Below are 18,322 nucleotides of genomic sequence, written 5' to 3'. Positions count from 1 at the left end.
AAAAGCAAAGAAAAGCGTGAGCACGAGGATGTATGTAAACAGTGCGTGTTTCTGTTATAGTAAGTGATCCCCAGGCATAGTTTGTGTCTGTACTCTGTTGTCTACAGATTTATTCTGTTCCCTCTGCGCCATCACTGCTCTGTCTCTCCTCTTCTGCGGCATGTCTGTTGCTTTACTGCTTTTCCTTTTCTTCTTTTAATATTCTCTTACTTTTCATTTCTTGATAAAAAAGAAAAGAACATATACTTCTTTCATGCAAAAACAGAGATTCTCATTTTTTTCCCCAAATGTCCCAAAATAAGACATGATTTTCAAAATTCAATATTTTATTTTTTTGAAACTACAATGCCATTTGAATCAGTGTCGTTAGTAATTTTCTACCACTACGTTTAAAACTAATAACGATATAAAGTTACACAAATTTCTTATTGTTTGACTTCCATAGAACGTGACTATCAATATTAGATAAATTAAATTGAGATTGATAGAGATGTATATATATATATATATATGACATGTAGCTTCAAATTCAGATTACTTTTTGTGCAAATTTATGAGAATTTAGATTTGGAGCACAAAAATGTATTTTCAATAATAATAATAACACAATAATAATAATAATAATAATATTTCACCTTTCAGTTTTCCTAATTATTCTGCTTAACCAATTAAGTCTAGCTCTCATATATATTTGAATCATTTCTGCTTTATCAAACTTTACAATAACTAGAAAACAATAATTTTTTTTCTTGGAAAATAGTAATTTACATTTATCTTATAATCCATCAATTATTTCAGAATCATTAACGCAGACACCATCACATGATAAACATATATAAATTTCAATTCCACGTTAATTGGCTATACATTCATACTCCAATTTTGATATTATTCAAGAAGATGATTGACAAATCATGGAAACTCTACTAGACACAAAACCTTTTGATTTGTTTATTTGTTTTAATTAATCGGTTATAATTATATCGTAAATTTTAATCATATACGTTAATTATAAATGTCTACTATATACTATTATTAAAATAGATCAATACCCATATATATTAGTAAACTCAAATCCATGATGTCATGGCCATAACGATTCGACTTCACAAATTAAGCTAGGTCTTATTAGTTAATTTCTTTCATTTGTTAATAATAATTTGGGATAACGATATTTATAATCCTCACTTATGGTTTATTTATACAAACCACCCTTATCTTTTGGATAATTACCCATATATCACAAAACGCCAACATCATTTACACAAACCACATTTGCTTTTTGAAAAATTATACATACATCCTTCAAAAATGTCAACAATATTATAAAAACTATCCATATTTTTTGTTGTTATGAGTGACTTTTATAAGGGTAGAATACACTTCGTCTCCTTAAACTATTCCCAATGTAATATTTACCACCTAAATTAATGAATATAACACTTATCCCCTTGGTTGAACAAAAATACCCCTCATGCTTTAAATAATTATACTATTCTCAATGTATTTTAGTATTTTGCACATTAAGTTATCATCAAATTAATTACTAATTATTATTTGTAATAAAAAAAATTAAATTAAAAGTGGAGTATAAATTAATATATGTAGTAGATGTCCAATAAATATGATATAACCAACAATTCATATATGCTTTTTAAAAGAAATTAACGAATATATATGCTTAATCGAAAGTTAAATATTTAAAAAAATGAATAGATATAAATTTTATCATATTTTTGAAAGAAAATATATTCAAGAAAACTATTTAATTACTCATTTTTATCTAAAAGAATAAATAGTAAATAATTTAATTTTATTATCAAATTGATAAAATCTTTTCATGAAATTTTTTTGGATATTCTTTGTAGTTTTTCATTAATTAACTTTAAGTTTGTAAAATATAATAAAATCCAAACAATTTAATTTACTAATTATTTATTACTTTATTATAAAAGGTATTTTTTCCAATTATTATTTTTTAATTAAACTTAAAATACAAAATTATTAGAAAAAGAAAATTTTTGAACTATATATAATATAAGGGCAATATTGTCCAGAAACTTAACTTATAAGGGGTAAGTGTTACATTGTTAATTTAGAGGGGTAAATGTTACATCAGGAATAGTTTGGGGCAAAATGTATTTTACCTTTTTTACAATTATATAAAAGATATGGGTAATTTGGTGTAAATAAATTATAAATTAGGGGTGCAAATGTAATTATTCTTAATAATTTTTAAAAAGAAAAAACATGTGGGCTGCCACTCAAACGTCATCAAAACCTGCACAAACCTAATCATTGTGGTTGTTTTATTATTATTAATTTTTTTGTCAAAGATTTGGAAATAAAATAAAATAAGATCCAAATAATTCCACAGCTGTGTCTCACTAACTTTCCAAGCCATCATTAATGGATATCAACCACTATTTTAATTATTTTCATTTTTAATTAAAGATTATCACTTTCGTCAATATTTTTTATATCTCAACTGGAAAAATACCCACAAATCTATTGGAATTCAAATTCATGACCTCAAATTTATTTATTAGACCTCTGACTTAATCACTAAATTAAGACATCAATATCAATAATTCCATCAAGAAATTTATATATATATATATATATTTACAGTAAATAAAAAAATTAAATTTTGTTAATATATATAAAGAGTTCTTGGATAGTTTAATCAAACATTTAAATAATATTTAGAACTAAAAATATTTGAAAATCTATACTATTTATTAAGGGTCAAGCCTTAGAGTGACTATTTTGACAGACAAAAGTAGTTTGGCTAAACTATTCTTACATTGTTTATCTTAAAGAAATAAATAATTATATGTTTTAATATTTTGTTATATTAATTTATTCTATTCTTACACATTTAAAATTAGTTCCCTATTCATTTTATTTATTTTTTTATTTTCATTCAATTAAATAAACATAATAAAAAATTTATTTATACACACGTATTAAGTGTACTTCGTTTACCAATTAGTTAGATTTAAAAGGTAAAACGTATAGCGACTTGTGTAAAATAAAATAAGATAAATTAAAATCTTTCTACGTACTAAACGTTACAGAATATCCATATATATAATTATAGCAATATCCTAATAATAAGAAGTACATCGATTCGATCAATACATTAACATAATAATAAAAAGATTATGAATCGAATTACAATAACCTCGAATCCATACCTAAAACTTGTTCACTATATTTCAATTTTAACCGCTAAACTAAGATATCTAAATTGATTGAAATCTCGTAATTTTATAAGAATAAAGTCATAGGTTGTAATTTTATCAGCCATGTGAATGTTTGTCTCATTTATGTTCTTATTATTTTTATGATATACGATTCTTGATTATCAATAAACATATTAAATTATTTATTAATTAATATAATATAATATAATAGTATATAAATATAATCATCATTCCATTTATATAATAATTATTTTCTTGACTTGAAATCAGAAAGAAAAAAAGTTTTTATTGCAAAAGCATATTATGACATGGTCAGAATAGTTAGAATTGGTCAATTGCACAACTTCAACGACCCTATGACTAAAAACCACATACTAACTACTCTGACTTTTATGCTCCAAAATAAATTAAAATCGACATGGGAGGTACTGAAATCGAGATTTTACAATTAAAAAGTTGTGATTTAGTTTTTATAAATGTAGATATATTATATAAGAACAAAAACGCATACAATTTTTTAAATTTTTTAAAATATAATAATTTATCTTCATATATTTTTTTAAAATGAAGCAATTTACCTCTTTATACAAGGAGGTAAATTGCTTCATTTTTAAAAAGTATAAGAGGGTAAATTGCTATATTTTTTTCATTGGGGGTAATTTGCTCATTTTCAATATCACAGGGGGTTAAATTGCTATTCACCCTATTATATAATGTGCGTTTCATAATAGTGTTTTATTTGTTTATTTTAAATATGTTTGTTGATTTAAAAATAACGATATAGTAAATTAGTATTTAAATTTGGATGTATTGGATGGTGTAAAAATAAAATCGAATCTTATTACACTTCGCTTTCTCGAAATTTATTGTAATTATACATAAACTTCCTGTAATTTGAAAAATTGCATCTATTACCCCTAACGTTTACTTCCGTGTAACAAGTAAGCCCCATGTTAATCAAGATTTTCCGAATTTGTTAACAAAAGAACATAGATAAATATTTATATTTACCTTTAATCGACTTATTATTGATTTATACAGGCCAAATAAATATTTTTTATAACTAAATTATTCTTATATGTCTCCACGCATTAATGATTGTGACGAGGTATATTTTCATCATTACAATGGGATTTAGTTTGAAAAAATTTATTTGATCTGTAATAAATTAGTAGTAAGTCAATCGAAGATAAATATCAATTTTTATTTAATTTTTTTGTTAATACCAACAAATTTAGTGAATTTTGACTGACAAAAAATATATTTATTAGAGGGATACAAATATCAGAGACACTAAATATAATTTTTTAAATTATAAAATATTTACATATAAGTATATCAAATTTCAAGAGATGCAGATTGTAATTATCTCTAAATAAAATTGAACAAATTAAAATCGTCATGGGAAATTGAAATGAGCGAGTGCGAGTATTCTATTTCCTCAATTATATTTCCACACCCTCCACCCCCCATCCTCTCCGCAAAAAATCGTGTTTTTATATCCCCGCGATGGCAATTATTTGGAGAGGTAGTACAGAATGATTACAGCAGTAGGTACGCAGGTACTCCCACCTTCAGCCAAAAATAATAATAAATGCACCCATGTTCTTGTCCCAACGTTCCTCATTGTGTACTGAATTTATCAATAATTACAAAAAGACATATAATTTTTTAAATTTATCATAATTATAAATATCTTCTGATTGCTTGAAAATAAAATATATTTTTTTAAAATTAACAATCGTACTATAAATACCCCTTCAATGGACTATCGCGTGGGAGTATTTGTTAGATGATCGATAATATCAAGAGATATTAGTAACTTTTCAAACAATTGAGGGTAATTATAATTACGGAAAGCCTCACAGGAGCCTGTTGTAATTTATTTATTATGATTAATTATCATAATTAGAAGTGCAAAAATTATGACAAATTCTAATTAACTAACTGATATTTTTACAAGCGAGGCCAAAACTTTAGATATAAATAAAGACTATGGCGAGTGTTTTGATCCTAGGTAAATCTACGATGAATAATTTGATTAAAAAAAATTAAATGTTTCACGGAAATAAAGAGAAACGAATATAATTTTGAAATATAATAGAGAAAATGTAATACTTTAAGATAAGAAATAAAATTTTTTTATAGATAGATATTAAAAAAATAGGAATAAAACATTTGTTATGGCTCGTAATTAGTCGTGTCAAATAATACTTTCACGATAGAAAAGCTAGTTTTTTGCATCAGTTTTATTTAATTGCAGTTAATTAATAGTATTCATTTACCATAAATTTTTAGCCGTAACTACTAATATTGTAACTAATAGTAATTTTTTTCTAGTATATCCCCAAATCAGGTTAGTTTGCTCCTCTTTTTCTATCATATTCAGCATATATTCACTTTTTTTTTCTACACTAATTATTTTTTTTCTTTTCTCTCTCTATTTTTTTTAATATAAAAATTCATATGTAATCCCTACACAACGAATAATTATGATATCTGGAGATCAAATAAAACCATCCCCACAACAATAATTTACCACATGTATGAACAAATAGATCGATGTGCACGACAAAATTGTCAAGAACGTGATGTCAAAATCTGTCACACATCACAAAATATTTTTAATAATATGATTTTAGTTAAATATTTGGTACAATTAACGTCTATATGTATGTTCTTTTTTATACATTCATCGCAATGACAAATGTAATTTCTATATTAAAATATAACTACTAAAGCCACATAGATCTAAACACATTACAAAATAAATAAATTAAATAAATAGCGTACAATAAAAAAAAATGTACGGGCACAAACATTGCTATGTTAGGTAAATATTAAATTATTTTTTTTATATAAAAAATATAACAAATTAAAAATTACGACTTCTTAGCAATATCAAATTATCTACGCATTCTCTATAATAAAAAAAAAATCAAGACTATATATATATATATATATCTTGTACCACAAATAATTTTTAAATTTTTTAGTCCAGTTAGTTATTTATAATATATGATTATGTCATGGATAATCCACATAACATGCATGAAATTAATTAATATAGTGTTTACCAAATCAAATAAACCACTATTTAATTAGTTTACAATCCTACTATATATAACTACACACACACGACCTCTTTCATATCCTATAATCTATACATTCCAAACCCTTGCATGAAATTAAGTTCCTTGACTATTCTACGTACCCCTGCCCAGATGTATGTATGGGATACACACATATTGTAAGGAGTGGATCGATCTCCGGCACAATTACAACACGTTACACAGTTACAGAAATTAACAATAACTTAATATTACAGGCTTTCCTATAACGAATTACAAGTAATCTAAGGAATAGCACAACAGAAACCAGAAATAAACCAGAAACAATAAGATAACAATAAACGGGGTCAAAGACAACTGTAAGGCTCAGGAGCCGTAAAACCCAAGGCCTACACAAGGCCAAAGGTTGAGCACCTCACTGGTTGCTCAAATCACACAAGCCACTCAGGCAAACCGAACCACAAAGGTTCTATTTCAACCACAAAGGAGAATGCCACAAAGGCTTTAAGATAACCACGGAGGCTTATGCCACAAAGGCAATATCAGAGTATCAGAGAGACAGGAGAAGAGAGAGTTCGGTTTTCGGCTTATCCCCACGAACCAAAACAGCCCAGCCATATAAACGGGCTGTCCATTAATGGCCGGGAAACGGCCATTATTGGGAAGGGGAGGTTACACAGGACTCCAGGGGTTATGGGAAGAACCCGAAGAGACGAGAGAGACCAGGGTTCGGGAGGGAGAAGGAAGAGGCAGAAATGAGTTAGGGTTTGACCGAGATTAGGTATAAATATGTAGGGTCAATGGGTCGAACCTTTTGTGGGTCGGGTCAAGAGAGTAAGTGGCCCACAGGGCCATGTGTGATTTGGCCGTCCGAAGTGAGGGCCCATCACCTTTGGTTTGGGCCAAAATTTCCCAACAATTTCCACCTTGGTCCAAACCAAGGTGGTGGGTTTCAGGCTTTCATCATCGCCTAAAGGATGGTCCCTGCAAGAAAGAAACTGGTTACAGAATAACAGTTCAGATATTAAGTATATCAAGACAGCTTTTAAACTTTTCCAAAGATAAGCTTTTAGTGCCCATATCAGCAGGATTATCAGCAGACTTTATTTTTTCAAGATTTATCAAACCTTTATTTATCACATCTCGAATGAAGTGGTACCTTACGTCTATATGCTTAGTCCTATAATGAAAAACTGGATTTTTGCAAAGTTGGATGCTTGACTGACTATCAGAGAAAACAGTGAGTTTTTCTTTTAGAAAACCAATTTCTGAAAGTAATCCTTTTAACCAAATGGCTTCCTTTATTGCCTCAGTAGTGGCAATATATTCAGCCTCAGTGGTTGAAAGGGCCACAATGTTTTGTAGCTGAGACTTCCAGCTTATACATGCATCACATAAAGTAAAAATGTATGAAGTAGTAGATTTTCTGCTATCTCTATCATTTGCATAGTTAGAATCTACATACCCAACAAGTTTAGCTCCATTAGGACTTTTTGAAAAGTTTATACCAAGTTTCTTAGTACCATTAAGATATCTTAAAAGATGTTTCAAGGCTTCCCAATGGGGAGAGCCAGGGTTTGACATATACCTACTCAAGCAGCTAACAGAATAAGCAATATCAGGTCGGGTACTAACCATTAAATACATGACAGAACCAATAGCATTAGAATAGGGCACTTTATTCATCTTTTCTTTTTCAGAATCAGTTTTTGGACACTGATCCTTACTTAACTGGAAGTGAGCAGCAAGAGGCACAGAAGAAGGTTTAGAAGTTGACATAGAAAACTTTTCAAGAATACTTTGAATATAAGGTGTTTGATTTAAGAAAATAGATGAATTGGACCTATTTCTTTCAATGTTCATTCCAAGTATCTTTTTAGCATCTCCTAAATCCTTCATTTCAAAAATTTTACACAAATTTTTCTGTAACTCTTTAATCATGCTTAGACAAGAGCTGGCAATTAACATGTCATCTACATATAGGACAAGAAAAATAGGCACATTATTGACATACTTAAAGTACAGGCAAGGATCATATGCACTGTTTTTAAATTCTAAGGAATGCATAAATTGATCAAACTTTTTGTTCCATTGCCTAGGAGACTGCTTAAGTCCATATAGAGATTTTTTAAGCAAACATACAAGATCAGGATTTTTCTTGTCAACAAAGCCATAAGGTTGAGACATATAAATCTTTTCATCAAGGTTTCCATGCAAAAAGGCAGTTTTTACATCCATTTGTTTAAGTTCCCAATTAAATTGAGCAACCAAAGCAAGCAGAATTCTTACAGTAGTAAACTTAACTACGGGTGAGAAGATTTCAGTATAATCTATTCCTTCTTTTTGTGTAAAACCTTTAGCTACTAATCGAGCTTTAAACCTTTTCTTGTTATCTTCTTCTTTTACTTTGAAAACCCATTTGCAGTCAATCACAGAGACATTTTCAGGTTTAGGAACTAAGACCCATGTTTTATTTTCTTTTAAAGCTTTAATTTCATCATGCATAGCAGACAACCATTCTTTTGAATGTGGGTTTTCTAAAGCTTCCTCATAAGAATTTGGTTCAATATTCTCAGCATTTAGAGCTAAGTGGTAGTCTCTTAGTCTAGTAGGAATTCTACGTTGCCTAGGTACCCTATCTCTTACTAGTTGGTAAGAGTTTTCAGAGTTGACTTCATTTTCTATTTCATTATGATCTTCTTGATTTTCTTCTCTATCTCCTAAATCTTCCCCTTGTTGGTTATCTAGGGTGTTAGGTTCCACCTTATTAAAGGTATTTTCAATGTTATAATTCTCAGTGGTTTTAGAAGCAGTGTTCAAGCAAGGCATTTCAGACTCATTGAAGATTACATCTCTACTTACAACTACTTTAAAACCTGGTTGGTTTCTTAACCACAATCTGTAACCTTTAACACCTATTGGATAACCAATAAATACACATTTTTGGGACCTAGGATCTAATTTATCACCATTCACAAGACAAAAAGCAGAACATCCAAAAATGCGAAGAGAAGATAAATCAACATCAGTGTTAGACCATAATTTTTCAGGGATGTTTCCAAACAAAGGCACAGATGGTGATCTATTTATTAGATATGCTGCAGTTAACAGTGCTTCACCCCAAAAAGTTTTAGGTAATCCTGAACTTATTAAAAGACACCTGACTTTATTCAGCAAGGTCCTATTCATTCTTTCTGCTACACCATTCTGTTGTGGGGTATAGGGTGTAGTTTTATGTCTTTTAATGCCATACTTTTCACAAAGTTCAGAAAATTGTTTATTACAAAATTCTAATCCATTGTCAGTTCTCAAAGCTCTAAGTTTAAAACCTGTTTGATTTTCAACTAAATTTTTCCAGCTTTGAAACTTCTCAAAAACATCAGATTTTTGTTTCATAAGAAACACAAAGACTTTTCTGGAATAATTGTCTATAATAGAAAGAAAGTATTTATTACCACCATGTGTGCCAATATTTGCAGGACCCCACACATCTGCATGCACGTAATCTAATATGCATTTTGAAGAAGTGGGAACGGGATATGAGGAGGTAGGAAAACTGACTTTATGCTGTTTTCCTAGAATGCATTCATCACAAAAATTCAAAATGGTAGGTTTATCATGCAGAAATCCATTTTTATGCAGCAATTCAAGTCCTTTTAAACTTATGTGCCCAAGTCTTTTATGCCACAAATCAGATTTGGAAATTTCAGACACATTTCCAGAGAATAAATCATATTGAACCTTGCAAAGATAGAGATTTCTTTTCTTTTCAGCTTTAAAAATGGTTAAAGACCCTTTGGTGATTCTCATTACCCCTTTACCCCATCTCCCTTCCAACCCATCTTCTTCAAGGGCTGAACAAGATAATAAGTTATGGGCAAGGTCTGGTACATATCTAACACCTCTAAGGGTAAGTTTAGAACCATTTTCAAATTTCAGAAAAATATCTCCAAAACCAAGAACATCACAAAGTTTCTGATTTGCCATAGAAACAGATCCTAACTTCTCTGTTTTAAAATTCATCAAAATATCTTTATAAGGAGTCATATGAAAAGTACACCCTGAATCTACAAGCCATTCAAACTTATTAGAATTATCAACAAGGTTAGTTTCAGAAATCATATAAACTTCATCAGAAGTTTCTTCAGAAACATTTGCAGAGTCATTTTGGTTATTCTTTTTTGGTTTCTTACAATCTTTTATGAAATGTCCTCTACCCCCACAATTATAACACTTATAATCCTTTTTATCATTTCTTTTATTATGATTTTTACTCCTAGATGGACTTCTTCCCCTGCTTCTACTACGGCTTTTACTATGTTTTCTGTATTTATGATTTTTATCACTATCATTACTCCTAGACTTAGTTCTTCCCCTTGCAAAGTTTACCTCATTACTATTGGTACTAGGAGCATTTGTTTTTAAGTCCATTTCTTTTGATTTTAAGCCACTAATAACAGTTTCTAATGACACATTATCACGGCCATATTTTATTGCTGCCTTAACATCACTATAAGACTCAGGTATAGCATTTAATAAAACAATAGGTGTATAATCATCTATGTTTTTATCTCCAGTTAATTTAATGTCCTGAACTAATTTAGTAAATTCATCAATATTTTCTTCAATATTTTTAGAAATATCAAGTTTATACCTAAAAAATTTTTCTAACAGAAAAAGTTTGCTAGGAAGTGAAGTTTCAGTAAAGAGTTCCTCAAGTTTATTCCAAAGTTCTTTAGCCGAATTCTGTTTTCCAACTTTCCTAATTACAGAATCAGATAAATTTAAGATAATAGAACTGTAAGCATACTCATCATTTTCAAGCCGTTTTTCTTCAGAAACTGTTTCAGAATATTTTCCATCGATTGCTTTAAAAACCTTTTGTTGTATTAAGATACCTTTCATTTTTTGCTGCCATATACTAAAATCAGTTTTACCATCAAACGGTTGTAAATTATAACCAGACATTTTCAGCAAGTTTCACAGTACACAGTGTTCTCAGTTCAAAAGATAGGAGCAGATATTAAACAGCAGAGAAATCCCCAATCACAGAAATAATTACAGAACAGGAATTAAAAGAAAAAATTTGCAGGGGCCTTCACTACGCCTCCACTAGATACCCGACGGCTTCTCGAGCCCGGCCAAGGGAGGTGAGTAGGGAAGGGGTTGGGACACTGGGACCGGTATTTAAAGAGTTAAGAGTTGAAGCGAGTTTACCGTTTTGGCTTTTCAAGCCAGAGACACCCCCTGGTGCTCTGATACCACTGTAAGGAGTGGATCGATCTCCGGCACAATTACAACACGTTACACAGTTACAGAAATTAACAATAACTTAATATTACAGGCTTTCCTATAACGAATTACAAGTAATCTAAGGAATAGCACAACAGAAACCAGAAATAAACCAGAAACAATAAGATAACAATAAACGGGGTCAAAGACAACTGTAAGGCTCAGGAGCCGTAAAACCCAAGGCCTACACAAGGCCAAAGGTTGAGCACCTCACTGGTTGCTCAAATCACACAAGCCACTCAGGCAAACCGAACCACAAAGGTTCTATTTCAACCACAAAGGAGAATGCCACAAAGGCTTTAAGATAACCACGGAGGCTTATGCCACAAAGGCAATATCAGAGTATCAGAGAGACAGGAGAAGAGAGAGTTCGGTTTTTGGCTTATCCCCACGAACCAAAACAGACCAGCCATATAAACGGGCTGTCCATTAATGGCCGGGAAACGGCCATTATTGGGAAGGGGAGGTTACACAGGACTCCAGGGGTTATGGGAAGAACCCGAAGAGACGAGAGAGACCAGGGTTCGGGAGGGAGAAGGAAGAGGCAGAAATGAGTTAGGGTTTGACCGAGATTAGGTATAAATATGTAGGGTCAATGGGTCGAACCTTTTGTGGGTCGGGTCAAGAGAGTAAGTGGCCCACAGGGCCATGTGTGATTTGGCCGTCCGAAGTGAGGGCCCATCACCTTTGGTTTGGGCCAAAATTTCCCAACACATATCTATATATATATATATATAAGGATGATCATGATTCATGCATGATCAGCCTCTTGTCCTTATAATAGTTATTGTGCCTCTCCCTTGTGTGTGGATTCTTGTGAACGCCACCACGGCCTTGCCGGACAACCCCGGCCCGTCAGGTGAGACCAACGGCCGGCAGGCAAAGTCGCCCACCGGGTGGCGCACCGGCCTTGTAGGCGGCATTAGGATTCTCTCATTGATGTCGTTCAACGTCATGTCCCCTTCAAATCCTCCCGGCTTCACTAGGGCAAATGGATACACCACCTTTGCAAGCACCCTCTTCTTTCTTTTCTCGTCTCTCCCTGAAATATTCACGTAGTTCAGTTAGCCCTACTACTCACTGATTTCGTCCACCTCAAACAATGCCTTTGTAACTTATATTGATAGAAAACTTTTTTCAGAATAAAATCGTAAAATTTGATAATTTCTTAAATAAGAATATCCAACGGGACGAACAATGCAGGCGTAAATATAAATTTATAAAAAAGAAAAAAGGGGGTTCTATATATATTTAAAAATAGAATATTATTTTAATAATATGGTAGGCAAAAAGTATATAGGAGGAGACAAGTCCATGACTACATAGGGATAGTCTTTTCTTTATGAAGAGGAAGGAAATCTCTTTTCTCTTTTTGCCCCTAAAGTACTGCAGTTTAATTAGTGCATTTGGTCAATCCCAATTTGCAGCCTTTGTAAGGAAAAGACAAATGCAGAAACATCTTCAGGAATAAATAAAGTTCCTCATTCTTGCCAAAACAATTATTATTTCACTCAATACCAAAATTATTTATTTATAAAGTTTAATGAAATTTATCTATGTAACATTGCAAATGAGCAAATTACCCCCTATAATAAAATATAGCAATTTATCTCTCTATCTAAGATGTAAATTGCTTTATTTTAAAGAACACAATGGCTAAATTGCTGCATTTTGAAAAACATAGGAAAGGAAATTCTTATTTTTTTTATAGGAGAAAATTTTGTTCATTTGCAATATCACGGGATTGCTTGCATTTCTCCCTTTATTTATATATTTGTAGAGAGAGATAAATTAAAAAGATAAAAAATTGGAAAAAGTTATTACCAGAAGAAAACATGGTGTCGTCGTCTACGCAATACAGATTTCCTTTCTCAGGTGTCGTCCATCGCAGGTTGTCTGCTGATGACATTTCTTTCTGCGACGACGAAGATGAAGAATAATGTTCGTAGCTTTCTGAAATTGCCTGCTCTTCAGCTGCTTTCATTTCTGTCGAATATCAAATTAAACGTTTAATGATAAGAAATTAACGTTTTTAACATGATATATTGCAAGAGATCATTAGTCGAACCGAATCGATTTTATATTCCAAGTTTGTCACTTCAATAATATTTTTAAAAAAATTAAAAATATATTATATTTTGCCATCCAAATTATTTCTATTTTTACACGTTATTTAAATATTTTTTTGTATTAATTTGTCATATCAATTTGATAAAATTTATATTTTACTATATATAACTATTTTTTAATCAATTTTTTGTCAAAAAAACATTAATGCACTATATTTTTTCTCTATAAATATTACATATGTAGTGCATATAATATTTTTAAACAGAAAAATCAATTGCAAAATATTCATATATAGAAAAATGTAAATTTCATAAAATTAAAAGAATAAGTTGATAAAAAGAAGAAATAGATCCAAATATCAAAATTTAAAAAATGATATAGTTGGAATGATGAATTATAAATATCTAAAAATTTAATATAATACACGATCTGGACGACTTTAGAATAAAAAATGAATTACCTGAAATCCCGTCAGTAGTAGACTTGGCGATTTGGGTGAAGCTGTCGAATTCCTGGCAACAATTCTGGATGAGATTGGACGTCCAGCAGTTCTGCAGACACCACAATTTATACGTATAAACAAACACACGAATACGTAGGTACGAGGGATCGAAATTCTACGTACGTGCGTAACATGAACAAATTCATAATTTACGCACTTGCATCGAGCTGATCTCCAGGTGTCTTCCGCCGTCGTCGTGATGGTCGGCGAACATGAGCAGGCGTCGTCGCTTAGAGCTGAACTCAAACAGAACATCCTGGAGATACCCCGTCGAGAAATCATGATCATCAAGAAACGAGACATGATCATGGGAAATAGGTGGGCTGCTGATGCTGTCCATATCATCTGTTGATGAAAGATCAGATCGATATGATCAGTTGCAAGAGTGTTATATATATATGATGTAATTGATTAAAAAGAGAGGGGGTTGGGGGGGGGGGGTGGGGGGGTATATGCACATACATTGAGACATGGTGTTGAGAACTCCAAGGTTGTGGAAATCCCAACCTAGGGAAGAGCTGTGTAGGTTATGACTACAACTGCTGAAAGCAATGGAGTGAAGATCATCGCTCATCATCTTCTAATTTTACAATTATGTTCTGCACAACATCATCTCACCTATCATATGAATTTTTCTTTATATATATATATATATATATTAATATATATAGACACACAACACACTAATGGGAGTATAGGAAGAAAAAAAAAATTGGTGGGGTATCCTAAGATTTCAATTATGCCCTTTTAGGAATTAATTATTAAATCCTAAGTATGATAAAAAAAATAACAATTAAATTATATATATGTATTATTCTAACGTAGGATCATCGCATTACAAAATTATGGGACCTGATGAACCTCACATAATTGTTATAAAGTGATCATTAACCAGAGTTTAAATTGTAGTGTTGTAATAATTTGTGAACCAGTTGTCATTAATTAAAGGGTACAGAATTTGTATGTGTGTGATTATTAATTAAGGTAAAAATAAAATAAAATAATAGGAGTAGTTGGTAATAAAGCATAAAAAGAGGGATAAAGTGACAAAAAATTGATGATTTTGGGGGAGGAAGAGATAACAGTGAGTCAAAGAGAAGAGGGGGAAAAAGATGGATTTGTTCGTTGGGATTCGGGAAATTGTGTTGCTTTTTTTCATATTTGTGTGAATTTTTGGTGGGGTAAAGTGGGGGACTAAATTATTGCAGTGGTTATGATAACATGTTTCTATAGCATGGAAATGGAAAGATAAATGTTTTTTTTTTTTTTTTTCTGAAAAACTCCTGTAAGAGAGAGTGCAATTGCATGTTGAAAAATTGTTATTTAAATCAGATTTGATCATATTAAAATTAATTATATAATTAGTTTATAATTTAAAAAAAATAATCAATCACATGATAAATATAATATACTTGTTGTGCGATTAGTTTAGTTCAACCAGATTTGATTTGAATAAGAATATTTCATACATGAGAGATAGTTTAATTGATCATATCTATTGATATCATGTTTATACACGTGACGTGTATATATCAAATAAAATAAATAATAAAATAAAATTTATAATAAAAAATTCAATTCCCATATATTCCCCATCACATATACCCACTAATGTAATAATTCATGAAAATATTGCATATTGGCCCTCATGTCCCTACATATTTATTATAAACTTATTATGATAAAAAAAATTAAATATATATATACACAATTATTTTTATTACAAATATTGTCAGCAGTTGATTGAATGTGATAAGCAGTCAGTCTCTTGTAGAATGATTTTGTGTATATACACACACATGTTCTCTTCATAGAGAAAATTTTTTATTCAGATCCAAATACACTTGCTATGTGATCGAGAGGGTAGTCGCAGGTGAATTCATAATATTTTATTTTTGAATTTTATAAACTTATTTCTTAAAATTTATTAAAAATTTTGCAACATAGTATAAGATATTTTAAAGAGTTTATAAGCTCATTGAAACACGTTCTGGCTCAATTTTTATCAAATCTTATTTGAACTAAAATTTTCAGTGTTCATAGTGAGTATATGAGGAAAATTCTAATTGAGACTAGGTTTGACAGGACTTGAACGAATTATATAGTAAGTACAACTCACTTATTGTATTATTGATGTACAGTTCAGAAAGAACGACCAATCACATCATAAGTAAATCACAATTATTTTGTGATTGATTTAATTCGACTAAATCTAGTTTTGTGAATAAATAAATGCGACACAACAATGAACAATATTCAAAATGGGGGGTGGGGTGGGGTGGGGGGTTCTCTTTTTTATTTTTGTTGTGAGATATGGTTTCCAACTGTTTTCTCTTTTTGTTTTTGGTTAGGTGACTTTTTCTTCACTCTTGGTGTTGTGGGGGCCACACATCAATCTCATTCAACTCACTTTTCTTTTTTCTTTTTCTTTTCAAGAATTATTTTTATTTTCATTTATTTTTTGAGTGGTTGGAATTTGTGGGTTTGAAAAACTTGGTCAAAATTCTGGAAGGGGTAGAGACATGATATGATGTGATGATGAAAGTTGGAAAAGATATGTTCCATCATACTCATTACCATCATGCATATGTCTCACCCATATATGTTTTTATTCAAAAACTTATATATATATATTTTTTAAATATTGACATTCATGACATAATTGTAATCAAATATAGTGGTTTTTTATGTAAAAATTATATTATTCTGAAAACACAAATGCTAAATTGTAAGATTTATTTGAAATTACTAATTTACCCCGTATCTAGGGTCGTATAAAGTCGCTCAAGCGGACTTATTATTAGTGGGTTTTAAATAAATTCATCATTTTTATTTACTGAACAAATCAAAGAGGCAGAAAACTGTCCTATCTATTTAATACGCACTCTACCTATCATTGTTGCCTGTATATTTTATATCTGGAGTAACATTTATCATTTTTTTTTATTCCGATTTAGGTATGGCAATCGATCAATTTGAGTCTAAAGTATGATTACTCTAATTTGTTTGAATTTTTATATCAAACTTGAAACATAATGTCTAAAATTCGAGTACGAGTGATGCTAGAGTAGTTTGATATTTCATACATATTTATCTCATGGAATCGAGTTTAAATCAATTTCGATAAAGTATCAAACGAAAAAATATGTCTAGACATAACTTTTATGTGTAAACAAAACGATATTTTGTTCATCAATCTCAAATCGAGTATCAAATAATTTGACTCTACTGTTCCTTTCTAGGTCAAATTAAAATGCTTTCAAACTAGGTTCATGATTTCTTAGTAGAGGAAATGATGGATGGATTGGGCCCTCAATAGAGCAGGTGGGGTGCATAGTTTACTGAATTGGGCCGGCCCAATATAAAGATAAGATTCCCAAGATGGTATATGTACCTCAATTCTTTGCCTAAGCAGCCTGAATATCATTCAGGTCCACTTACAAGTTTGGGCTCCAATGTCAAAATTCAGCAAAAAATTCAAATTTTGAGATAAAAATTTGAGTCCCCTATTTTTTTTTTTTATAATTAAAAAGTTAGTGTTTTTTTAAATAGAATATATTGATAATTTTAAATCAACAATCATACTATTATTAAAGCATTAGTATATAATAGATGAGTATTTCTAAATCAACCAATAAATTTATATATATATATATATTAATAAAAAATAATTTAAATACCTGCATTCGTAGAATTCAAACTCACAACGTCTTGTTGACGCATTTGCCACCCCAATTAAAGGGCCATCTGTAGCACCCCCTACTCGCTACATCTAATTATCACTATTTCATCCCTTCTCTAATCAGAACTCATTCTATAAGTAATTCTCTTTCAACCAGTAAAATAAATTCTAATTTATCAATATAATATTATATATCACAAAAGGTATTAGATATCACCAAAAGTAATATTTACCCTCACTACATGTTCTCGTGTACATAACCTCAAGAAAAATCATACCACAACTTTAAACATAAATCCCGATAAAAGACCAGAATATTTACAACCCAACAATCAAAAACTTTGGCTTCAGAAGTCACGGCTGACCCACCTAATAAAGACAACGGCACCGCTCAAAGTCAATGTGGCTAGTCAGTGTGACCTATCTCCTGAAAAGTACGTGGCAAGGAATGAGCTGCCTACTCAATAAGTATAGCTGATCAGTTTATATATATACA

General features: G+C 30.6%; 1 protein-coding gene across 2 annotated transcripts; it reads right to left on the bottom strand.

The window, feature by feature from the left end:
• On the bottom strand, positions 6,267 to 14,777 carry LOC105156155. Of its 2 annotated transcripts, XM_020692032.1 has the most exons (6): positions 14,607 to 14,777; positions 14,302 to 14,489; positions 14,103 to 14,193; positions 13,397 to 13,558; positions 12,287 to 12,614; positions 6,267 to 6,458 (listed from the first exon to the last, which is right to left on the bottom strand). In XM_020692032.1, exons 1-5 carry the CDS (start codon positions 14,719 to 14,721, stop codon positions 12,334 to 12,336), a joined length of 837 nt encoding a protein of 278 aa, XP_020547691.1. In that variant the 5' UTR covers positions 14,722 to 14,777; the 3' UTR covers positions 6,267 to 6,458; positions 12,287 to 12,333. The 2 variants fall into 2 exon arrangements, with proteins under 2 accessions (XP_020547691.1, XP_011070513.1); XM_011072211.2 differs by lacking the exon at positions 6,267 to 6,458 and having other exon boundaries at positions 11,500 to 12,614; positions 14,607 to 14,776.

Source organism: Sesamum indicum, linkage group LG2, assembly GCF_000512975.1.
Source record: "Sesamum indicum cultivar Zhongzhi No. 13 linkage group LG2, S_indicum_v1.0, whole genome shotgun sequence".
NCBI lineage: Eukaryota > Viridiplantae > Streptophyta > Magnoliopsida > Lamiales > Pedaliaceae > Sesamum > Sesamum indicum.
Note: the sequence above shows the minus strand (reverse complement) of the source record. Positions and strands in the feature narration are given on the sequence as shown.